General features: G+C 39.0%; 1 protein-coding gene across 1 annotated transcript; it reads left to right on the top strand.

Moving 5' to 3' along the window:
• Positions 1–786: 786 nt before the first annotated feature.
• chrna7a (cholinergic receptor, nicotinic, alpha 7a (neuronal)) lies at positions 787–25711 on the top strand. The gene is made up of 10 exons (XM_026162679.2): positions 787–1076; positions 3616–3755; positions 4181–4225; positions 8519–8628; positions 11744–11823; positions 17003–17170; positions 17280–17474; positions 22488–22574; positions 22972–23081; positions 24515–25711. The coding sequence occupies exons 1-10, from the start codon at positions 869–871 to the stop codon at positions 25055–25057; spliced, it is 1686 nt and encodes a 561-aa protein (XP_026018464.1). The 5' UTR covers positions 787–868; the 3' UTR covers positions 25058–25711.
• Positions 25712–26304: the final 593 nt, after the last annotated feature.

Below are 26304 nucleotides of genomic sequence, written 5' to 3'. Positions count from 1 at the left end.
CATTTTAAAATGGCGATTCCACTCCTCATTTCAAAATCCATTTCCCTTTCCTGTTCGCTCACAGATTAGCTCAGGGATTAACATTTGAATTAGCAGCTGGATTATATGGAGGGCTCTCGTGGTCCTCCATACTAAAGGGGTTAAAAACCAGGAAAACACAGTTTAAAGACATACATGTTAGGTTAACGGGTGTGAATGCGAGGTGGGATTGTTGGTCCTTTGTTAGTGACCTACCCATTGTTTACCCTACCCTACCTCTCACCCAGTGTCAGCTGAGATTTCCTGCTGCTCCACTTCAACCCTGAACTCCCAGTTACTCATTTGGCCCCTTGGGACAATTCATTGCCCACCCCTGTTAGAGTTTCTATCCTAAAGCAGCATGAGTGTGTCTTAATGATATGTTAAACACATTCTGTGTGTAGGAATTTAAAATAGGGGTAAATTAAAAACAATCTGTACAGTGTTTGCAACATTAAACTGATAATTAAACAGACTCCATCCCACAACTGCAATATAATTGTAGTGGTTTTTACAGACCAGTAGATGGCCTCTAGTTACGCAGACGCGTCCTCGTGCTTTTGACTGAAAAGGTTACGCAAGAGGTAGTGTGGGTTGATATAAAACCACAATATATTTAAACGAAATATAAATTATATAAACTCAATAGATTTAGTGTAGCCTATTTAGTCATTTGTGTAGTTTACAATGCGCAAAAAAACAGAAAGGGGACACGGAGATCCAGTCAACAGTGTTGAAAGTCAAAAATGTTCACTTGTAAAAACGACAGAGTACCACAAAATATGTTAAAGGTAAGGATAAAAAATTCTACTGTGGGCAGAAAGTTTTGATCCTTCAGCTTAAATCATTAATGGGCTGCCAAACAGCGGCTCTTCATTGGGAGGAGGAGTTATTTATTGGCAGAATTCCCTCTCATCTCACACTCACACCGCCCCACAGTGTTATCGCTCCCGTTCCTGCATCCAGAAGAGTCTTTCTGTTTTCACTCCTCACGCGTTTCAACATGGACTTAGTAAATTTTCTGCTTTCTATTGCAGTCACCGCCTGCACAGTGAAAGGTATGTCTGCATGCATTTCATTTGGCTAATTAACTCTATCGCGCGCCATGCATGTTAAAAATAACAATTATTGTTTAAATGATTAGGAGTAATAGAATTTTTGTGTGTGTGTTATTGAACGAGACGTGTTAATGTGCGTTCAACCTTGCTCCGCTGTGGATTGATTTTAGCGGTTCCCTAGCTGAGATTGCAGACCTGTTGTGCCAAACACTGAGTTTCAGACACTTTTGGTCTAGATGCCTTAGCAATCATATGAAAGTGTTGTGTGTGTGTGTGCGTGTGCGTGTGTGTGTGCGTGCGTGTGTGTGCAAATGATTCGGTGTGACTGTAGTTATAGTCATCATTATTAGTATTTGATATTAAGTGTGTTTTTCATGGGTTCAGAAGCTATGACGTAATATTACTATACTAAAGTAAGGTCCGATATGCAGCTTGCAGAGAACAAACATGTTATAATGTCTTATACTACATGTTACGTGTGGCTGATTTGTCTGTCAGCTCTGAACTTTCTTTTGCTGTTGAACTGTGTGGTTTCTCGTGATGTAACTAGAAAAAATATTATGCAAAATGAATAAAAAGAGCTGCAAGATCACGGCATTTCTAATATTGTGGTTTATGAGTGATAAAGAGATTGGGGCAAACAGTGACTGGACAGATGCTTCTATGTTTAAAAAAACAAAACAGAATAACAGTCTTTTTTCTTTCACAAGATATTGCCATCCTGGCTCTGGTCCTTCTACGGGGAAATAAGCAAACCGTGCAAAATCTTCAATGCTTTATGTTTTATTTTAATTGAATACTGCTTCTCATCGGTTTTACTCAAATCTGATCTGAGTCTGAATATTTTAATTGAGGCAATTCATTTAATAATAATCACTGACTGGGGCTCTTTAGTCTGCACTTTACAGGCAGGGGTTAATGAAGGTTTCTTTGAGAGCGAAGCAAGTGTTGTTGGTGTGTGTGCATACGGTGCATGCACATATAAATGTCAGGGCATGTGTGGAGTACTTATAGGCCCTGTCCAGCCCTTTGATATTACTAAGGCTGATAAATTTGATTAAGAGGTTGAGAGACTTTCCTTCTCCCTTTTATGGCTCCAAGCTCATTTCTCGTGGACCCGCTGTGGTTTTTCGGACAGCATGGTACTGGGGTGTATAACAGTATGTGGACAATACAACACATTAATGTCACCTTGCATTGAAATTTGATTACGGTGAGATCAGGAGTGGGGGGATATCCACTTGGGATATGGACAAAGACAAGCTTTCAGCTAACCTTTTTTTTAATGAAAGAAGTGGATGCAACAGAGAACAGAGGAATAGGGATATGCAGATAGACAGTATGCTCTGTGCCAATCCATCAGGATAATGTGCTTCTCATAGGAGGTTTAGGAAAACTGGGCCATTAGTGAAGTGAAGAAATGCTGCCAAAAACGCTCCATAACTCAGGAGAGGAACTAAGAGTGTGTTAAAATGAGGGACGGGTCTGATTTGAGATTGGGAGATGAATCATGTCCAAATATGGCATTTGAAAGATTGCCATGTCTGGGCTGCATTTGTTTCACCACCCCAGGTAATGTTGATAACTCCAACACCAACTTTAGATGCATTAAATCAATTGCAAAATTATTCTAAAGTGCGAGATTTACAACTTGAATGAAGCAGGAGGTGGATCAGCACCACGCAGTGAGACTGACCCAGAACAGAAGTGGAGTAGTAGTGAGTGGCTGCAAAAGGGGAAGATGTAAAAGGCTGCAGGAGAGTGGAGAGGCTGAGTTAAATTCAATTAGCTGTCTCAGTCTCATCCACAAATATATGTAAACTTCACTTCAAATAAATTGTTTTATTGATCATTTGAGCCACGGCAGCATTGCGTATCTAAGGGCAGTGGTTGTGTGTCAGTCTTGTCACACCAGTCCAGACTAGAAGATGTCAACAGCTGTTGGATGGATTGTTCCGTAGATCAGTGCAGACGTTCTTCTTCTTCTTGCATGTGAAGGTACAGTGTAGCAGTGTTACTTGGTGGGGCTCTTTCTCATTACAGTTGTGTGCGCGTGTGTGTAGGGTGGAGGCAACTCAGTGTGTAAAGTAGAAAAGAAAGCTACAGACAGGCTGTAGGTCATGTTTTTATTTATTTACTTCTTTTTTGTCAGCCACATTAGAGTTTATAATGTTTAATAAATGAACATGACTTTTGTGCATTTCACATTGCACGGGATCCTTATTTCAGTTTGCACAATACGCAAAGAAGTGTGTACTTGATGTTTGATATAAATTAGCGTCGCTGTCTGAACTTCAGCATATTAGAAATATCACTGTTTTTACTCAGGTTTTAGTAACATCTAAAAAAAATAACTGTTCACACTTCATATTCTACGATGTAAAATACTGCATAGTGAATTGTTTTGCAATATGGCTGCTGGAAGTTAAGGAATGATTTGATGTGACTAACAATGTCTTTCTTGCTTATAATTATAATTTATTTTACTTATTAATTGTTCGTTGGAGTCCTGGTTACCTGTTTCTCTTTTTTTCTGTAGTTTCTCATCAAGGGCCAAACCAGCGCAGACTGTACAGTGACCTGATGAATGGATACAACCCACTAGTGAGACCAGTCCAGAATGACTCTCAGAGTCTCATTGTTTCCTTCGGCCTCACCCTCATGCAAATAATGGATGTGGTGCGTAAATGATTGCCCATTAAACACAGCTGTTTATACATACTACATAGTAGTCTACTACATATACTGTACATGCCAGTAAAGTGATACGTCATGCATGGTTATGTAAGCAATTTTCATATATTTAAAGATGACAGACCTGATCCCCATCATTGAAGCCACTATTCCAAAAACAGCAAGCTCCCAAGTTTAGTGCATACTGATGCAGCAGTTTTGATTTTGCCACAGTCTACAAACATTGTTTTCTCTAGTGTGAGTGAGGCATTATAAAAGGTTTAAAAACTGACGCCTCTGTGGATCTGTACATTTCTAGTAGTGTGATTTCCCATTTATGAAGCATACACTTCATTTAAAAAAAATCAAAAAGAAAAAAATAAAATAAATGTACTTAATTACAAACATGAATAATTCTGTTTTTCTAACAGGATGAGAAGAACCAGGTTTTAACAACCAACATTTGGCTACAGCTGGTAAGTATAATTTATGTAAAGTCACAGAAAAGCTGAGTTGCGAAGCTTTACGGCCGCACTTACACACATCATGCATTTTAATCATAGAGCCATCTGTTTTATATAAATCCTCTCAGTTAACTCTAAGACCATTTTCACCCTAAGTGTTACATTGTACCTTTACTTTTGGCATTTAATCTGGTATTTAGTTTATGCAAACATGTACCACAAAGAGATTTATCATATTGTGAGCATGTGATGAAATGAATTGTGTAACTCACGCATAGTGCTACCCAGACTTTCTATTCGTCTTCCTCATGGGCAGTACAGCACTTTGTCCTTCATGCAGTGAGATGAAGTGTATTAACGCAGATGCTTTATTACAGCTTGTCCATACAGTGACAATAGATCCCTGTTGCTGCATCGTCAGCAGCTCTACTAAGGCTGAACCAAGGCTGTTTGGTCTGTTTTAAATCATTCTGGGGCATCGCAGCGGGAGTTTTGTTCACTCTCTCTCCTTCTGCTCCCTGCAAAATTCATTTTAGCTCTTCGGCACATGATCGCGCCGACAGCATCCACAGTGTACTTTGTTTTAGCATCAATCCAGCATCTGTTGGATTATTTTACTTGCGTAGGTTTTGAGAAAAGTAAAAGGGGAAAAAAGGAAAATGCCATAAAGATGCATACAAGATGTATACATTGCTACATATACGACTTTGAAATACTGAGAAGGATTCTTTAAGATTACATGTTGAAACATTAAATGTGATCGACCTATCTAGTGCCCTCCATCAGTGCCACTGGGTAATTGTACTATAAATCTTACAATGCCCAACAAACTGGATGACCTCTTCGATACACAAGTATTTTGATTATTAAGCACGATTATGCCCTCATACTCTTGTGCAGTGCTGTGTTTCATGTAATACCAGCTGTCTTAAGACACAGGGCTGCATTTAAGCCTGCAGGCAGAAGTTGGCATGAGACATGGACAAATTTGCATAGTCGTTTACACATACTAATAAAGCACAAAACGGAGAGTAGAGTTACGTCTGGTCATTTTAAGGCCAGTTATTTTTCAAATGAAATAATAGATCAGCAAGTTTTGTAGATGTTAAATGAATGAAAGACTTGTTGTAAAGATTAAAAAGTAGGTGGAAAGTTTCTTGTTAAACAGTGATGCAAATTAAAGAGGGTTCCCTGGCTGTGGAAATGCCATTTTCCAAAATCACCATGTGAGATGCACAGGCAATTATATCCTTCCTCAGTTTGTTTTCCTTTGCCTTTATCATTAACTGACCTTTATGGTTCATTATACTGGGAACTTGAACATGGCACTTTGAGTTAATTAAAAGTGAATTATAGATTGGATTAGAAAACTCCTTATGAAAGCCATGTAATCAAGAGAAGTGTCTTCACAGTATGTGTTCATACATATCACCACGGCTGTGGACCTGGAGTTGGAGTTTTGTATTCAGTGAAATATTCACCTTTCTATTCATATTTATATTTTAAAAGAAATTCTGGAGCTTCATTTTAAACATTATGTGTAATCAGTACCTTCATTTATCCTCAGGGATAGATGCCATTCACAGTGTGTTGTTTTTTTTTGGCCTGTCCCGTTTGGCTCTTTTGCCATCAGAATTGTTGTCTAAAGGCAAAGAAAGATGCCCAACGGATTTACTTTACCAAATTGACCATCCCAGCCTTCCCATAATGGTCCATTTGATTCACCTTTTATTGTTTATTTTATTTTCACTTACTGAATACGGGACAGACTTGACTGGAGGAAAGAAGGGGAGAAAGAAAGAAGGACGGAGAAACCGCTGAGAAGAGGGACGGGGGAGAAGGGCAAAAAACAAAAACCAACAGAACGGGCAGAGAAAAAAAAGAAAAAAAATGCATATATCAATCACCTGGATCACCTGTTGAGAAAGAAAAAAGAAAACAAGCAGAAGAGAACAAGAGTAATAGAATAAACAGCATCACAATGATATATGGGAATATGACAGTAAATACTAAATATTAAACATTATTGTGCAGCACATAAGATCAACAGAACACAGTGTGCTTTGAGGTAGGAGCCAAAAAGGGTGTAGTTTGTGGGTGTGATCACCCGTGTGTACACCTGTGAGCATGGACGCGCTTGTTTTTTAAAAGGTTCCTTCATGTGATGATCTGCTAGAGGGTGTGGGGGGGCCACAGCCCCGTCCTCCAGGGCATGAAGCAGGTATGGAGGAGATCAAAACTCCAGACATCCAGAGGCCCCCAGAACACAAGAGACCAAGGAAGACCAACAGAGGGGCAGCCGCGCCACTGTCCCAGAAAGAGCTGAGGAGAGTCCCAGATGAGGGCTCACTCAGCAGCCGCGGAGCAGAAGCCAGGGGGGGTTGCAGTGATGTGCCCGTGAGCTCCGCCGGCAGCCAGCTGTGCCAGAGTGACCGAGCCCCAGGCCAAGAGGCCGGGGGCACCCCACCTCCGAAGTGGTCCGAGCGAGCCCCAGGCTCCAGGCCCCGATAAGCGGCCGCCAAGGAGTGAGCCGGTGTGTACCTGGACGCCCATCCCCAGACACAAAGAACCTCCAACGCACCGACACCTGAGGGAGTCCGCCACTGGCAGGGGAAGTGGTGGTAGGGGGAGATAGGCCTCCAAACCTTGGAGGGCCTGAGATGTCCCCAGAGAGGTGGCGCCTGACACCCAACCTGACATATAGACACAGACATACAGGCACACACAGATACAAACATCCATTCCCACCCTCATGCTCTCATATGCACTTACTCCACACTTCACAGTGTGTTTTAAGAAAATAATCTGTAATACAAAAGTCATTCTTGTGCCTTATATTGTTTTGTCCCGTTACATTTGAACCCAGGGCTGTGTAACCCACAGTTTGGCTTTAGATTATCAGATTTTTCAGAAACATCTGGAATTCATACTACTTAAACTATATGCTGCCATTAAAGGAAAGGATATTCCAAAATTCAGGCGCATTTTTCTAGTGCAAAATATGTTTTATCTGAAAAGGGAATGAACATTAATTAATTTGACCGCTTAGTTCCACTTAGTTAGGGTCAGATTTAGTACAGACTCGGTTTTGTTTTGCAGTTCCTGCTGTTCCTGCAGTTCCAGGCAGACAATCAAATAAACTAAAGATGTAAAACCACGTGTGCACAGATAAGAGCCAGATGCATATGAATGATAAAGCAAAGGCATAAACTTCTAACATTACTATGCACGCCGCTTCACTTGTTCCACATGTTTTCATGTTACAGCCTTTTTCCAAAATGGATCAGATTCATTTTTCACCTCACAATTCTACACACCATACCTCATAATGACAAGTGGAAGAAAGCTTAAAATTCTCACAAATTTATTAAAAAATCTATAAAAAAAAACGGTCTAAATTTCTTAAAAAACTAAAAATATATTATAAAAATGCTAAATGCTTGTTGAAGCACCTTTGAAAAAAATTAACATGAAATAAATGAAAGCCATCATATTCACAAGATGAAAAATATTGACAATTTTCAGTTAGAAATGGAGTAAAAGGAATCAAATGCTTATTAATTACTAAGCTATTTAGCTCATCATATTTATCCATTTTAATTATACATTCTGATATTTACATATATACTGTCTATAAATGAATAGACACTGTATCTCCTACAGTGTGTAAACCAAGTATCCACTAAGTACCAAAGTTTAGTTTAAATGTTTAACAGCCTGCCTCACCCATATACAGCATCACCTTCTGCATAATCCTGGAGTCTTTCAGCCTCTGTAGTCACATATAATAGACATTGCAGTAAAGACCAACACAACTGTAAACTCATATTTTCAGCCTGGCCAAGGCACCATCACCATCACCATCACCATAAATCTCAGGCCAGGTCTGATGTCACAGAAAGCAGGTATTAAGAGCCCTTTAAACAGTACTTGTGCTTATTATAACTGAAATATAATAATCTTCTGACATTTTGGGTTGAAATGTCTCAACAGCTACAAGCTGGAACTGTAATCATCCTCTGAGTTTTCCAATTATGTTGACATTTCAAATGCGCTTAGCAGCATTTTTTCTGAACAGAAAACCTTCCAGACAGAAATCAAGTCTCATTCTTGTTCCATGTCACTCTGTGATGTTGTCACATACATTTATTTTGGCTTTTATAGTAACTGTCACTGCTACGAGGAAACCGTGTTAAATCCCCGAGCCTCTAAAAAGGCTTAATAAGCCCATAGGCCTTTAAATGTATTAAAAATAAGTAAGTGGAATGTGAAAGTCAAGGTGTCAAATGTGTTTGCATTTTGCAGTACTGGACTGACTATTACCTCCAGTGGAATCCATTGGATTATCCAGGTGTGTCCAATGTGAGATTTCCTGACCATCTCATTTGGAAACCAGACATTCTGCTGTATAACAGGTAGGCACTGATCTGCTGGGTTGTAAACTGTAGTTGTACATGGTGTTAGATTTGTGCCTGATTTAGACCTCTGCAGCAAATCTACATCATAACTTACAACATAGAGGGAAGCTACTTTTAACCCGTACGCTTCCATGAAATTCAGTCTCTACAGACTCCATCGACCTGAAGAGTAGTTACATTTCTCTGGATGTGCACGTCAGGTTAGTGGAAGATTACCGTGTATGGTTAAAAGGGGTTTCTGGTTACAATATAGATTCCCCAAGAAGCCTAAGTAAGTATTAGTGTGCATGCATTTTCTTCTACATAACGCACAGGGATCTCAGAGGGATGTGATGCATTTTTAGATTTTGGTGCTCCAGAGGTTAAACAAGGTTGTTTGCAGTCACGCTGTCTGATACACTAAAGACCAAATATTGTAAACAATATCTTGTGGTTTAAAAATGGCGAATAAAGAAAACTGTTGTGCCTCATCCTCTACTATATTCGTTTTGAAGGATGTGATGTACAGGAGATACAAAATCCAATGAATACTGTATAATCTTTAGCATATCTTTGGTATGAACAAAATGTTAATATAGTTACCTGTAAAATTTTGTAATTATTGGATGTTCTGTGAGTAAACTTGAAATTTAAACTTGTTACTAAATTAAACATAAATAGCTAGTAATATTTTTAACACCTCCTATTTTTATGGTATTAAGTGTCACGGTGTGGTGTTTGTGTAGAAAAGGATCCAAAATGCAGGCAAAGGTTATGATGCGAGTGAGCGTTTATTTAAGTGACCAAAGTGGCAAAACAGGGAATGAGGAACGAAAAGCTACCAAAACCTACACTGGGAAAACTAAAGACAACCCTGAAAACATGACAAGAGATGCAGAGTGATGAACAAAACACCATCAAATGCAGACGAGCAGGCAGACAAACACCATACAAAGTAATCAGGAAATGACTCACAGCAGGGACGCACAGCTGAACCTAATTGACATGACGAGACAGGGAGACATAAGTTGAACACAATGAAGTCACACATGGATCTACAAAGTAAAACAGGAAGTTCCCAGACTGTTTAACAGAATACAAAATCAGAGTGAACTAGAAAATAATAACAATAAACTCAAACGCTGGGTCACTGACCCAGGACCATGACATTAAGTACAAGTATATTTAATTATAGCCTCCAACTTTATATATGTTGTTGTCTCCCAAATTACAGTTCGAACATTGCTGTATTTGGCAGGCTGTCATCTGTTTTTTGACCTAAACGTTCACTATGTGTGTGTATGCTGTTAAAAATGTAACCCTGGCGCCATCAGATTTCCAGCTGCAGAGTGAGATGGCTACAACTGATTGGGCGCAACCAGCACAAATATCCCATCAAACATTTAGACATTTTATTAAACAAGGACACATAAGAATGTAAAATGAGCGTATACTACTGACTGTTTTATTTACTATGACATAGCTCCCAAAGAGAGTGGGAGTGCCTGAATAGAATAACTGTATTCAAGTGGCAACATGTGAAAAGATACTGTGTTCAGGCTTCTGCTCATGAGCTCTGGAAAGCATCAGACCCCGTGCTGCCACAGGCATTATTATGACTGTCTTGCTGAGACAGACAAGCAGAGAATTTAAAGATACATGCAGCTCGGTCCTTGTCCTTTTCTGTTTTTTGTTTTTGTAATTGTAACTCTGTATACCAACACAGTTGATTTTAAATCGAATGATACGCGATTGAATTGAGGAAAACAGAGTGTCTCATTAACTGTTTAGGAGTTATAGCTTTTTAAATGAATGGCCATTTTCAGAAACTCAAAATTAATTGGGCAAACTGACATCATTTTAAATTCAGGATGGTTTTAAATACCTGGATGAAAATCCTCTACAGTCATTAAAGTCCAGAACACATAGACATCAGCACTTGATATTTCCTTCCCTTGATAGGCTCTGCCTGATTTTTACTGCAGCCACCGGCTGTTGTGGGTCTGTCTGATGTCAGTGTTGTCTTAAGTAACTAAAAGGCATGCTGTGCTGGGTTGAGATCAGGTGATGGGCTTTGCTATTAAACTATATCCCTTTTCTTTGCAATGAGAAACTCAGCTTAAATACATCTGTTATAAAAATGCAGTCCAATGCCATTTTTGAAGTTTTCGCTGTCACAGTCATTCTGAGGTCAAAAACAAAATAAAGGCTAACTAAAATACACACAAATATATTTTTTAGTTAGTTAGTTAGTTAGTTAGTTAGTATTTGTGTGTATTTTGGCTTTATCCACTGTAACATATATTCTTATGTGCAATACACATTTTACTGTGCAATATACATCTTAATAACGTGTGATATTTTTCCGTGCCACAGTCATTTAGTGTAAGTGCAATACAGAAACTACTGTTTTATACTTGAAATTATTTGACATATTCTTTCTTTCTTATCTTCATTTTTTCCCCTCTGGCTCTAAGCTCTGCACAAGATTTCCTGAGTACCCACACCCAGTGTATGTGTACAAATGGCAAATAAAAGATTTTAACTTTATCTTCTTATCTTATTGGTAGGTTGGTTACACGGCTGGGATATTACACTTCAAGGATAGGGGAGCTGTGCACTTTAAGTAAAAAGCTAGAAAAGCACTTTGCAATAAATCATTTAGACAAATTAATAAAATTGTATAGAAATGGTAGGAAGAGCATTTCATTATATGTCCCAAATGAAATAAAGCTATAGCGATCACCATTAATCAATCTCTAGAACATCTGAACAAAATACATTAAAGGTACCTTACTCCCCTGGCAGCTAATAAGAGAGAGAGAGCATTGTACTTCATATGAATGTCATTTTCTTTATTCAACTTTAGCTCAACCGTGCCCCAGCCTTTGGGAATTTATTTAGGTGGAGTGCATTGTGGGTAGCAGGGTAACAACTAAATACTCATCTCCTGGGAAGGTTTGCATGAGATGTGACTCCTTGTTTGTTGTGTATCTGCAGAAATAATGACTTAGAGAATTATTTATATATTCCTACCACAACTGCCCCTCCTCGCTTGGTAACTTCCACTGAAATAATACTGGTGGCAAATAACTCAACATTAAATGCTGGAATTGTTCCATGTTGTCTACAGTGCGGACGAAAGGTTCGATGCTACGTTCCGTACCAACATTTTGGTCAACTCCTCGGGCACCTGTTCCTACCTACCTCCAGGTAAAAGCCATATCTTAGTCACTGACACATATTGACTGGGGAAAAAGACATTTTTACCTTCGCAGCAACACTTCCATCCATCCATCCATCTTCATCCGCTTTATCCGAGACCGGGTCGTGGGGGCAGCAGCCTAAGCAAAGAGGCCCAGACCTCCCTCTCCCCAGCCACTTCCTCCAGCATATCCGGGGGAACACCAAGGCGTTCCCAGGCCAGCCGAGAGATATAATCTCTCCAGCGTGTCCTGGGTCTGCCCCGGGGCCTCCTCCCGGTGGGACATGCCTGGAACACCTCACCCAGGAGGCGCCCAGGGGGCATCCTTGTCAGATGCCCGAACCACCTCAGCTGGCTCCTTTCGATGTGGAGCAGCAACACTTACTGTATGAAATATGAAAACAAAAACGATAACAAATGATATGTGGAAACAACCCACAGAGGTGGCCTGTCCTGTCAGGAGCAGACATTAGCTGGGTACATTTAAAATAAATACATGGCTCCTGAATCTTCTGACCCATTCATCTGTATGTTAAAGCATTAATTGTTACACCTTACTCTAGATCCAGTCCAAGTGTTTTACCTCTGTCCCGGCTCATGTGTGGGTAATGCTTTCTATACAGCAGTAGAGTAAGCACAAAGTGGTCCATAGGCTCTACATATCATCCAAAAAAACAAAAAAACATTTCCCTGTGCGAGTCTTCAGTGAAGTGTGTATTAGAATGATGCATCATGTTACATAAGCCTCCTGTGGGTGCAGTTTAAACATAAATGCAACACACATAATGTGTTGTATACAGGGAGTGCAGAATTATTAGGCAAGTTGTATTTCTGAGGAATAATTTTATTATTGAACAACAACCATGTTCTCAATGAACCCAAAAAACTCATTGATATCAAAGCTGAATGTTTTTGGAAGTAGTTTTTAGTTTGTTTTTAGTTTTAGCTATTTTAGGGGGATATCTGTGTGTGCAGGTGACTATTACTGTGCATAATTATTAGGCAACTTAACAAAAAACAAATATATACCCATTTCAATTATTTATTTTTACCAGTGAAACCAATATAACATCTCCACATTCACAAATATACATTTCTGACATTCAAAAACAAAACAAAAACAAATCAGCGACCAATATAGCCACCTTTCTTTGCAAGGACACTCAAAAGCCTGCCATCCATGGATTCTGTCAGTGTTTTGATCTGTTCACCATCAACATTGCGTGCAGCAGCAACCACAGCCTCCCAGACACTGTTCAGAGAGGTGTACTGTTTTCCCTCCTTGTAAATCTCACATTTGATGATGGACCACAGGTTCTCAATGGGGTTCAGATCAGGTGAACAAGGTGGCCATGTCATTAGTTTTTCTTCTTTTATACCCTTTCTTGCCAGCCACGCTGTGGAGTACTTGGACGCGTGTGATGGAGCATTGTCCTGCATGAAAATCATGTTTTTCTTGAAGGATGCAGACTTCTTCCTGTACCACTGCTTGAAGAAGGTGTCTTCCAGAAACTGGCAGTAGGACTGGGAGTTGAGCTTGACTCCATCCTCAACCCGAAAAGGCCCCACAAGCTCATCTTTGATGATACCAGCCCAAACCAGTACTCCACCTCCACCTTGCTGGCGTCTGAGTCGGACTGGAGCTCTCTGCCCTTTACCAATCCAGCCACGGGCCCATCCATCTGGCCCATCAAGACTCACTCTCATTTCATCAGTCCATAAAACCTTAGAAAAACCAGTCTTGAGATATTTCTTGGCCCAGTCTTGATGTTTCAGCTTGTGTGTCTTGTTCAGTGGTGGTCGTCTTTCAGCCTTTCTTACCTTGGCCATGTCTCTGAGTATTGCACACCTTGTGCTTTTGGGCACTCCAGTGATGTTGCAGCTCTGAAATATGGCCAAACTGGTGGCAAGTGGCATCTTGGCAGCTGCACGCTTGACTTTTCTCAGTTCATAGGCAGTTATTTTGCGCCTTGGTTTTTCCACACGCTTCTTGCGACCCTGTTGACTATTTTGAATGAAACGCTTGATTGTTCAATGATCACGCTTCAGAAGCTTTGCAATTTTGAGACTGCTGCATCCCTCTGCAAGATATCTCACTATTTTTGACTTTTCTGAGCCTGTCAAGTCCTTCTTTTGACCCATTTTGCCAAAGGAAAGGACGTTGCCTAATAATTATGCACACCTGATATAGGGTGTTGATGTCATTAGACCACACCCCTTCTCATTACAGAGATGCACATCACCTAATATGCTTAATTGGTAGCAGGCTTTCGAGCCTATACAGCTTGGAGTAAGACAACATGCATGAAGAGGATGATGTGGACAAAATACTCATTTGCCTAATAATTCTGCACTCCCTGTATAAACACAGGTAGTAAGAATGATGTCCTAATAAAACCTTTTGTCAAACACAGTTACAGAACAGAACAGGCCAATGTTTAGAGGCTGCAGATAACCACTCGATCACATTTCAAGACTTGAAGAGTCTTTTGTGACTAAAAACCTACATGTAATGGCAAAAATTAACTGACATTTTATATGATGCTAAAAAAGAAAATACCCGTGCTATATTTGTTGTTTGTGTGACTAAAATCCAAACCTTTGAAAATGTTTCATTATTCTTTAATTATCAAAATACATCTGCTTTACACTCGTCCTCAGAGGACAGCGACTCGCTGCCATTAATGTGCATCTACACCCCCATGAGTATTACTGTAGAGGTACTCGTCACTTCTCTCTGTAGCGACAAGTACCCGACTTTAATAATTCAGAGCAGTGAACAAATGTGGGTCTGGTGTGGCTTTGCAAATATATGAAATTTTAACCCTGGAGGGCTTTTGGAATACTTGTACATAATAATTATGATAGTATATCATTATTTGACATAAAGAACAAGAAGTCTCATTATTTTTTCATATTGGCTTTGTAATGAACTCAAATTATTTTTGCAGTATTCACAATAAAATCTGAGAGAGTGGATGACTGTCTTTGATTCATAAATTACTTTAAGTTGAATTATTTTCTACAAAAAGAGGTTTTAGTTGGTTATGAACTGAAACAAACCTGTTATTATTATTATTATTATTATTGTTATTATTATTATTATACCGAGCAGATTCTTACCATTGTGCAGTAACATGACAAACTATGACTTGGGGATAGCAGATGCTAATGAGCTCTCATAAGCTGCAGCTTTGAATTGATTTCCTGAACTTAATGCCCCACAGATGTATTTTAATATGTTAGGTTTTTAGCTTCTTCTTCTTCTTCTTTTTTTTTTTTTGTCTTTTCTATGACGTGTTACATGAGAAGATTAGTATTGCTAAGTATGAAATATGAGCCAGGAGCTCTCGACTTAGGCTAGCATAAAAATGTGGTTTTTCATTTAGCAAGTCTGGTCACATGTTTAACTGTGTTATTACTCTTTTCATCTCATTCTTGCAAAGAAAGTGTCATCTTCTAATGTTTTTCTTAGAGCAGAATGACATTTTTTTTTTCCAAATCCACCTGGTTCTGAGACACCATTCACATTTTGATGCTATATATTAGGCATGTTAAACTCAATTTACATTGCAGGTCACATACTAATCTTATGTGGCCCAGACATCCTGTCAATGTACAGAAATGTAACTACATATTTATTCAATGAGATATCTTAACATAAGAAAAAAAAATGCAATTTCACCAGTTTGTCTCAGTTTTTCTACACGATAAAGACACGCTGCTGTTGTAAAAGAAAGAAATGTCTCATTTAATTGCTCTGGTGTAGTATGAATGTCCATGAGGGAGGTCTTTATCTGTAGGAAAAGCTGTCGAACTTGTGAAAATGCAGTTTAAAAGTTGAAATTTACGTCCTCTTTCACATTTTCCAAAGCCATACTGTGGGACGGATTGGAGTTTTTGCTGGGCTGATTCTTGCCCACGGGCCTTATGTTTTTATATATATAAATCTCTCTCTAAAACCATCAGTGCATATGCACACACACGCCTACCAATCATAAAGTTAAAACCGACTGCTTAAATATTGCAAAGGTTATCGCTGACCCATCATAGGGTAAGTAAGAAAGTAAAGTTTCTTTATATAGCACTGTACAACCATTTACACACAATAAATATCAAAAGAGAACCACAAATAAAGATAAAAACCTAAATAACAAAAGTATGACAAGGTGTCCCTCTGTACCCACGAGTGGAGGTCAGCCCCTATGCCCATCAGGGGAAGAAGTCACCAAAAAGTCACAAGCTACAAGCTTTCGTTGCTTTCTTTAGACAAAGGAAAATATGATGTGAAGTGACACAGTGTAACTGGCTAAAAAAAATGGCTAAAAATAATAGTGTAATTATTTACATCACCTGTGGTTTCAATGACATGGCTGATCACTCTACATATGCAGTATAAGCATGGATTCAAGGGAGCACACTGAAACAGAGTGCCTTCCTGTCATAGCTGGTGATTACTGCTCTCCCTGCCAAGCTCTTCCCCTTTTTCCTTACCCAGCAAAAGTGCTGGCTGGCTTTCCCTTAGCATCTTTAATCAATACAGCTTGATCACTAGATTTATTCTGGATTGATTACTTCTGTCTCAAGAAAATTGCCTCTCAACTTTTCTCCAAATGATTCCTCATTGGATGCCTTATTGGTACCAAATAATCATTTCATGCTTGAGTTGAACACAACTGCATTATGTGGATAAAACTGTATGCAGATTGGACAAATCATTTGAATTTCCAGACATTTGTCTTTGTGACTGAGGTTCATTACAGTAAATCGGACTCATTCTTCAGTATTGTCTATATTCATTTCATATTCACGTTTGCCACCTTAATGCCGCTAGCAGAGGCATTGTTTACTGCCAGTGTCTTCTATATTTCTTAAATATGGATGAAAATAGTTTGGTGGCTGCCTGTCCTGAAGAATCACCCTCCACTTTCATCGCATTGTCATATTGGATTTTGTACTCTTTCTCGGATGGATGGCACTTTGACTTCACATCTCCTCAGAGTAAAACTCTTTGCTGCCTCTCTTTTTCATTTTTCAGTTTCTCTCTGCTTCCTATATACCAGAGTAATCGAGTGTGCTCTCTAACTAAGCTTGGAATATTCATGTGTCCGTTTCTATCTACAGGTGAAGTACAATATGTATGAAAGCAAGTCTTTCGGCATCTTTCAGTGTTTCTCACCACAACAGGGATTTTCAAGAGCACCTGCCACATCGATGTGCGTTGGTTCCCGTTTGATGTCCAAAGATGTGACCTGAAGTTTGGTTCCTGGACATACGGGGGTTGGTCTCTGGACTTAAAGGTGATGGATGCAGATATCAGCAATTACATTGCCAACGGAGAGTGGGATCTTGTTGGTAAGTAAGGTTGTCAGTAAAATCATTGAAAATATTTTGCTCTAATCTTTCTCTCCAACTTTCTGTAACCCGTCGGACCACAGTAAATGTGTGCCTTGTTTTGAATCAGAGGTTCCAGGACAAAGGAATGAGCATTTCTACGGCTGTTGTGAGGAACCGTACCCTGACGTCACCTTCACCGTGGTGATGCGCAGACGGACGCTCTACTATGGCCTCAATCTTCTCATCCCATGCGTCCTGATCTCTACTCTGGCCCTGCTTGTCTTCCTCCTGCCTGCTGACTCTGGAGAGAAAATCTCCCTGGGTAAAACCAGCTTCATTCAAAAAAAACCCCAAAAAGTTCAGTTTGACAGCAATTTTTTGTAACACCAGTTTGTAAGAACTGTAATCTCAAGACTTCAATTGCAAAGTTAAGAACCTGCATTATAGATGGAAACCCATCAAAAGTTAGCAAGCAATGGATGGCCATGATACGCTAATGGGAGTCCACATATTAAGAAACTAGCAGGTACGTGGCAACCAGAGGTCATAAAAATTGAATTACATCCAGCTACTTCAGGCAACACCAGGCAAAATAAATTTCTGATAGTAGAAAAAGGTGTGTCCCATCTTTTCTCAACCCTCAGATGAGTGATTTAAGCAACTACCACAGTTACCTACATTACAGGGTTACCTAGGTAACCGGAGCCTGGAATGTCCACTAGCAACAAACCACAAGCGACAAAGACTATGTGAAAGTCCCTTTACTGTGCTCACATTACTGAAACCACCATGCATTTTTGGTTATATTGTTGGATACCTGACACACAGTCAGATCCATTTCCTTGTGCTTTTCACCCCTCAGCCTGAAAAGCTATTTGGGTATTTTGTCAATGCAATAACTCAGGAATGAGGGTATGTGAGATTTTCAAATTGATACAAATGGTACATCTACTAAAAATCTCAGATGAGTTTGAATCTCATTGAATCTTATACCTTCACCTCAAGATAGAAGGTCAAGTTGTTGTTTTTTAAAATCTTTTGAACACAGGAACTCAGAAAGATGTCAACTAGGATTTTCAAATTTATACCAAAGGTGCATTTGCTAGGAGGCCGAAGGATAGCACTGGTGGCAGAATTTTAGAGCAACCACAGAAAAACAACATATTAACTAAGTGGACAGTTTACAGCGAAGACATTTCTTGACTTCTTACCACTGTTTTCTCAGCTGCTATATGTGCTAAAGACAATCGTGAGGTTAGTATTAAATAATAAAGTTGGGGAAACAATGTGATGCCATTATTTTAAAATTACTCCAAAACTCTTTGTCTGCAATATGTTCTTTAAGCAGCAAGTTAATGCAAATCACCTCAGTATCACAACCATACTGATAAGTCTGTTAACCAATATTGAAAGCTTTAATCGCACTCTGTGAACACATAGCTAGCGCCAAATGTGGTTCTACTTTTTTTAGACACAATCTACCTAAAGATGTGGCTCTGAATTAAAAATGCAGATAGTTTAGAAACCAGGAATTTCCAAGTTGCACATTTCAGAATGTCACTAATTGCAGTAGTGCTTTTGCAATTAGTGAAAAGATAAAATATTTTCTCCGCCACGCTGAGAAAATTAAAACTTTAAGTTTCTGAGCTACCAAGCAAAGTTACTATGAGTTGAAGACATAACCTTAATTGTAATAGAGTCGAATACAATAATAACCCAGAGCATCAATTCACATTGAGAACAATAAACCCTGTATATGTTTAAACTCACTGTATCAGCATTGTCATTGTGAGCTTGCCAATGTTGTTATTCCACTCAAATTACAACTCTAGCAAAGCTACTGATATAGACTCCTTTTTAATATGAATTGATTTGGGATATCACTCTCAGTTGGAATGCATTTTGTTAGTGCAGAAATCCTTGTGCCAATCAAGCCATACGCTACATTATTTTTAAGCTGTCGTATCACCGAACACTAAACTAAAATTCCATTAGCTTCATTTTTTTTTTCAAGATGAAATCGAGATCCATTCTCTTCTGATGAGCTCATCTGGGCAGCTAATTTTGCTGTGGTGCAATATTCCAGATTTATATCCTGCGTGACTCTAAAGCAGCCGTCTGTAATATGCGTTTGTTGCCAGAACCATAAGACGTTATCAATTTAAATTGGGGTTTCAGAGGCATGTCTGCACCTCTGCTACTTAGAGTGTACCTTTCAGACATTGTTTCACCTTTGATACTTCAATTGCCGTGGCATCTTTTTCAGTTAGACTTTAGAGTTTAGGTGTTCTGTTTAGGTCCTGAGTGACCCCAGTATTGTTTCTGCCCATCCACCAACCTATTTCTGAACACTGACTTTTCTCGATGATGTGTTCCATCCTCAGGTTACAACGGTAATTTTGTTAAAACATTTTCAATTTTGTTCTTTTGCAAGTCCTTCCAAGAAGCTTCAATGTCACAATTATTGTAAAAAAAATCAAATGTTCCTAAACCCCCATGCTACAGAAAGTTTGATCATTTTGTAAACGACCTTATGCTAACGTGACTGTGATCTTTGTGATAACTATGATATGAAAAATGAAGCAAAATGGCCAAGAATTAATGAGATCATAACCAGGTTACATCATTTGCAGCCCAAGTAGTTTTGACACGCAGTCAAACCTTCTTTCATTATTCTTTAATTTTTCTCCATCTTAGACAACTTCAAAACCACTGCTTACCCATATTCTCTTGGGTAATCAGTGGTTTTATGAAAACCAATGGCTTTCCAGCAATCCTATTGCTCCGTGGCTTTATGAAGTGACCTAATTATAACCACAGATTGACGAACAGAATTGTCAGAAGACCTTTGAAAACCTTTAATCTTATCGCAGTTGTCAGAGTCGCCTGAGTGTTTCATTCATTCATTATAAATGCTTTATATAGACAGTATCTGAGGTGTGTGTACTGCATGTTTCAGTAGAGGCTATTAATTTATGTAGTTTCTGCCTTTTTCAAATGATTAGAGTCCTGTGTTGCAGCTGGATTCCTTCATTAACCAAATGATGCCTAATGTGTGGGCTCACTGTGTGCATTTTCATCTGTATGTTGCTTTTTATGTTTTCAAAGCTTATAGAGGAAAGAGAAATGAGGATTGGGTGTGTGAAGATATAAGTTTCTATGATAGTATGAATTCTTCTTTAACACAAAATTTATTTAAAATTGTTTATGTATAAAAAATTTATATCACTTCAATGTCTCATAGCTTCTTCTCAATCTATGTGTGTGCTGACTATGTCATAAAAACCACTGTAAATGAAATCAGTATATCTAGTTACCCAACTCAACGTCAGCATTTTTAAGAATGGCGAACACAGAGTGAGAAATGTGTTTTAATGCCAGCATTTATTGCCTGGTTTAATTTCAGTTAAATTGAGTTGCCATAAGAAGTGTGATTTGTGATATTATAAATGGATCAACAGGAACATTATAGTGCATTTAATGGTAAGATGAAAATTTAAAGAAAAACAACAAAATAGCCAAATAAAATGAAACTAGTTATTTTTTGAATGTTTGAATAGCTAACTGTTTGATATTATGCTATTTAAACTACAGTATGACATTTTTAAGAAAGATTATTGTGTATGTAGTTATGCAAAGAAGAGAGCACAACCCATGATTCATTGCATGACCCAGTTTGGGCTGCTGAACTGATGGCCTCACATCACTGTGCTTGACTCTAGAATACTTGTACATAGAGGAATATATGGTCGATAGTGTGCCCAGGTCCTGTGGCTGCAAAAAACACAGTGCTTGACAGTTGAAATGAGGTGTTTGCGTCAATATGCTGTGTTTGTTTTTCACCGTAGATGGCACTATGGTCAGTTTCCACTTTGGTGTCATCTGTTTAAAGGACATTGTTCCAGAAGTCTTGTAGTTTGTTCAGAAACTTTGAAACCTGAAGCTGTGCTGCCATATAGAAAGAAGAGACTTTCTCCTAGTTATCCTTCCAAGCCACCTATACTTGTTCATTCTTTTCCTATTTGTCATATTTAACACAGTAACTGAGGCTTGTAGTGTGTGTGATGTAGCTCTTGGTTTTTTGCAGTTTCTCTGAGTACTGCATGGTCTGACCCTGGGATGAGTTTGCTGGGCTGTCCACACATAAGTTTGTGTTAAATGGACTGGTTCTTATACAGCGCTTTTTTAGCCTACCTGAACACAACTTTATACAACTTGGCTCATTCACCCGTTCATACAGTTTTCCACGTAAGTGCTTTCTATCTAACATTCACACATATTTCTACGTTGACAGATGCATCAGAGAGCAGCTTGGGGTCAGTATCTCGTCCAAGGGTGCAGGCTGGAAAAACCACTAACCTTCCAATTAGTAGATGACACGCTCTACCTGCTAAACCACAGCCACACCAAACACACCTGAGATACCTAAAACACCTGAAGGCTCCAGACCAGCAAACTACCAAAACCTCTGTTTTATAGATGAGCTCACACTTGTTAACAATAGATTAATCAAGTACATTAACGGCATCTGGCTGCTACTTATTTGATCCTCATTCCTGTGTCACTGGCCTGGTCTTTTTCCCTATCTAAGAAATTCAAAAAATAACTTTTGAAGATGTTGAAGAACATTAATACTCTCCTCAGTCCTTCTCAGATTTAAATATTCTTCCCTGATCCAAAGAAAGGACTAAAGTAGCAGTTATGACAAACTCAAGCCGCTTTTAAAGTGTTTTTCAGAGGTATCAAACGCACATGGGCATGCATGGGGGAAGTTGTGAAGTTAGTCATTAGAGCCAGTGGTGAAGTGAAAATTTGTCTCCCCATAGCTAAAGATACGTGTTGCTCTTGCTTTTACCTTTTCAGGTCATCTTGTGACACAGTGAGGTTTGATCACTCCCGAATTTTGATTTACAGAGATTATATGTTTCAATTTTTCACATTTGACTACTGTGAATTAACCAGTTGCTGTGGAGTAGAATAAACTTTAAAACAAAGCAGAATTAGCAGACTAAAAGAGTATAAGGTGCCACAAATTCATGGAATAAATTGAATGGCTTTGTGCGAAATAGGAACAAAATGTGAATAATAGAATAAATCTGGGTACAAAGCAACTGCAAACACCTGAAAATGATAAAACAGTCATTTTAATGTTTAATACGTCTGCAACAGTATTTATTGCTATAATATTAGAGGGTCTTTGTGTCTGTTTGTGACATAACATCCAGCTTATGGTGATTTGTAGCTGATTGAAAGATCAAAAACATACGTGTGTGAATACTTTTGTTGAACTACGTTTTGTTGTCAGCTGATAACTGAGATTTGGTTTCCTCCCCAGGTATTACGGTCCTGCTCTCTCTGACTGTCTTTATGCTGCTAGTTGCAGAGATTATGCCTGCCACCTCAGACTCTGTGCCTTTAATAGGTAAGCCAGGCCAAAGTTAAAAGCAGTTCCTATGGATGTCAACTACTATCAGAGAGAAGCAAAGGGTGAAATTTTCTGTAGTCATTTTTCATCAGGGATTTCCTTATATCACAGTGTAGCCAAATTCAAGCAGCTACCCAGTATTTAGATTTCATTTTGGTTTAGGGATCTGAGTCAGTCTGTTTGAATCAGTGGAATGAAAGCACTTCTTCAGGCACATAAGTGAGCAGTAATGCTCAAGGGATGAAGACATATTTGCTGTCCTTAATGATCGGCCCGGCCTTTCTTCTTGTATGCATAACCTTGATGTTATCATCTAGTTTTCTCATTGTTTTTTACTACACAGTACTTCTTTCTGATCCATTCTGATTGCCGCCTGCATTTCTTTTTTATGCAGCCGAATATTTTGCCACTACAATGGTCATTGTCGGTCTCTCAGTGATTGCTACAGTTCTGGTCCTGCAATATCATCACCACGACCCTGATGGAGGCAAGATGCCAAAATGGGTGAGTGTTTTCTCAAACAGTAATAACTTTTTCGTGAATTTTACTGGCATTATTATTTATGTCGTTTCATTATAGACACACGCAAAAATATGGAATACATTAAAAACAAACTGTTGACAAACCTAAATAAAATGCACATTTTTAAGTAATGAATTGAAAAACAAATGCTAGATATAGCAAATATGACACTGATTAAACATATATATGCGAATTCATAAGGGCTAAAACTATATCAAATATAATATATGTAACAAATATAACATAAGTGTATGTAGTGTAAGTAATGTATGTAATTTGAAAGATATTTCAGAAACCTGGGAAAGAGGAACAGAATAATCTCTAACAGTTCAAAATTAAGGTTACTAAGAAACAGATTAGTAACATAATTGGATACAAATTCACAGTAATCATCTATAAAGGCCATGCTAGAACAATATATAAATTCCACATATGCTGCCATCCAGATGACTTTATTCAGCAATCTACAATAACCTGCTTGCACTCAGGATTTGTCACATGGTGAAAATATTGCATTATCTGCACTATGAAATGAAAAATGTGAAAAATAAAGCCCAGAGGAGTTCAGCTGGAATCTTATATGAAGCAAGAATAGGAAAACATTTAGCTCTCAAAACTGCACTAATGGGCTCCTCAGTTCTCAAGCGCTTCAAAGAACAGGTGATGCAACACGGTGGTAAACAGTGAATCCACATTTAAAAACTTGTTGCTTGTATGGGCAGAGTTTTCAAAAGAAACTACAATTTTGCATTTTTAACATTTGATAAGTTATCTTTGTACTATTGTCAAAATACATATAGGGTTTAGATGATTTCCAAATTGTTACATCATCCTGTTTTATTTACATTTCATTCAGTTTCCCAATTTATTTGGAGCAACTGGTAATAACCTAATGAAAAGGTATGGAGCCAAAGAATGCAATAACATTAGTGGAGTGAACACCTGCATGTTTTATATACTCACAGTTCATTAGATATGTACGTTTTGAAGATGAAAAGGGGGTCCAACCCAGTACTAGCAATGTGTGGCTAATAAAGTGGCCAGTGAGTGTGTACTCAGTCCACTTTTTACTGTGATTTGTCAATTTGGGAAAAGTTAATATGACAAAGCGCTATTTGTATAGCGCTTTACTAGTCCCTAAGGACCCCAAAGCGCTTTACACAACAAGTAATCCACCCATTCACACACTGGTGATGGCAGCTACATTGTAGCCACAGCTGCCCTGGGGCGCACTGACAGAGGTGAGGCTGCCGGACACTGGCGCCACCGCGCCATCGAGCATCTCTGTAAATATTACTGTGTCTAACCCATACAAATGAGACTGATATTCTGCACTCATTCTTATTTCTTCAATGGCAGATTTAAAGTGAATTGCAGCCTTAATCCACTCTTTCATTCACCGTTTTATCTCAAAGACCCGTGTGATCCTCCTGCATTGGTGTGCCTGGTTCCTGCGTATGAGGCGTCCGGGTGAGGAGCGAGTGCGTTCAGCCTGTCACAACAAGCCTCGACGGAGCAGCCTGACCAGCATAGACCTCAACATGAGCACCTCAGCCTCCCAATGCACCAATGGCAACATGCTCTATGTCGGCGTGCGTGGCCTGGAGAGCATTCACTGCTCCACTGCTGCCACCTCGTCTGACTCCGGGGTCCTCTGCGGACGCCTGGTTGGACGGGCAGGCGAGGACGAGATGCTCATCCCAGCAGGTCAGGTCACCCCAGTTGGAAGCCTAGAATTAGAGATGGCCAAGATCCTGGATGAGGTGCGCTACATCGCGAAAAGGTTCCGCGACCAAGACGAGGGTGAGTCTGTGTGCAACGAGTGGAAATTCGCCGCCTCCGTTATCGACAGGCTTTGTCTCATGGCTTTCTCACTCTTCACTATCCTCTGCACTATTGGTATCCTCATGTCAGCACCCAACTTTGTAGAGGCAATTTCCAAAGACTTTTTCACTTAGTTGTTCCCAGGAAATAAATGATTCATCAAATATAAAAGCCTACACCAATCACTGTTCTCACAAAGTAACCATTTTCAAACACACGGGGTAGTCATTTGGATACACTTACCCATACTTAATCCAAAGTTAAATGTAGAATGTATGTGATACATAAACAGCTGAATATATGCATCACATTACATTATTGAAAACTAGCTTTTCTCTTTTCTATCACACAGCCTGGCTTCACACCCTGTACTGTATGATTCTCTAAACTGCATAGTATTGCTTCAATGATACAATTTGCTAACCTGGCAAGAATGCTGTTATTAGTTATGCTGTGTTACCTGTGTATTACTGTGTATTATAATGTTTCTGTAATGTGTAATGTGGTCCATATACATAACGGCTACTGTACCTTCTATTCAAATGTATTTCATGTAGCACATTTCTATATCATACATTACATTGTATTACAATCATAAGTAGAACCAAAAGCTTTGATTTAAATGTCTTCTTACTTGGTTTTACTTACTGTTTATATTTGTATGATTTGATCACTAAGAATTTCTCATAGTTCAAAATGTTGTATGTTTCATTTTTTATCAGTTACTTTCAATGGGTTGATTCTTGTCCACTTTGAAGATTCATAAATAAATTCATTCAATTCAAAAACAATCCCTTGTCAATGACAGATGCTCACATGGGACAACGGGAATAATGTCCTTTTTTACACTTTTTCAGTGTTTTTTTAAAAACCAAACACGTAAAGCAAATGTGGAGCTGTTTATGAAGCAAGAGTTTAACCTTCTGAAAACTAGACAGAGGTTCTAGCAGTAGGATAGTACGTGTCATCTTAAACCCCAGAATTCGTTTTTCACACGTCACAGCCAACAAACTCAAATGCACTACTCTCAATGAAGACGTTTTCTTGCAGTGAGGTCCGAGGCCTGGTGAAACAGGTGAGTCCACTTTTTTCAGTAGGATTCTCTCCAAAAGATCTCCCCAGTTTTCCACACTGGAGTTTCTGCACAAAGGAGAAGCTGGTGAATAGAGAGAACGGGAAGCAAACGCTAGACTTCACTGATTCAATGAATGAGGCAAAGACTGAAGGAATTCCTCCATCCTAAGTAGCAGCTGGTCACAGGTGATTACAAAGAGGTGAGATGATTACCTCCTTGTGGTAATTATGCTCATATTTTCACCAGAAAGAATTTCAGTTTCTGCCTAATACCACTGAGCTTTCACACATCACTTGTTAAATCACG

The sequence above is a fragment of the Astatotilapia calliptera genome, chromosome 1 (genome assembly GCF_964374335.1).
Source record: "Astatotilapia calliptera chromosome 1, fAstCal68.1, whole genome shotgun sequence".
NCBI lineage: Eukaryota > Metazoa > Chordata > Actinopteri > Cichliformes > Cichlidae > Astatotilapia > Astatotilapia calliptera.
Note: the sequence above shows the minus strand (reverse complement) of the source record. Positions and strands in the feature narration are given on the sequence as shown.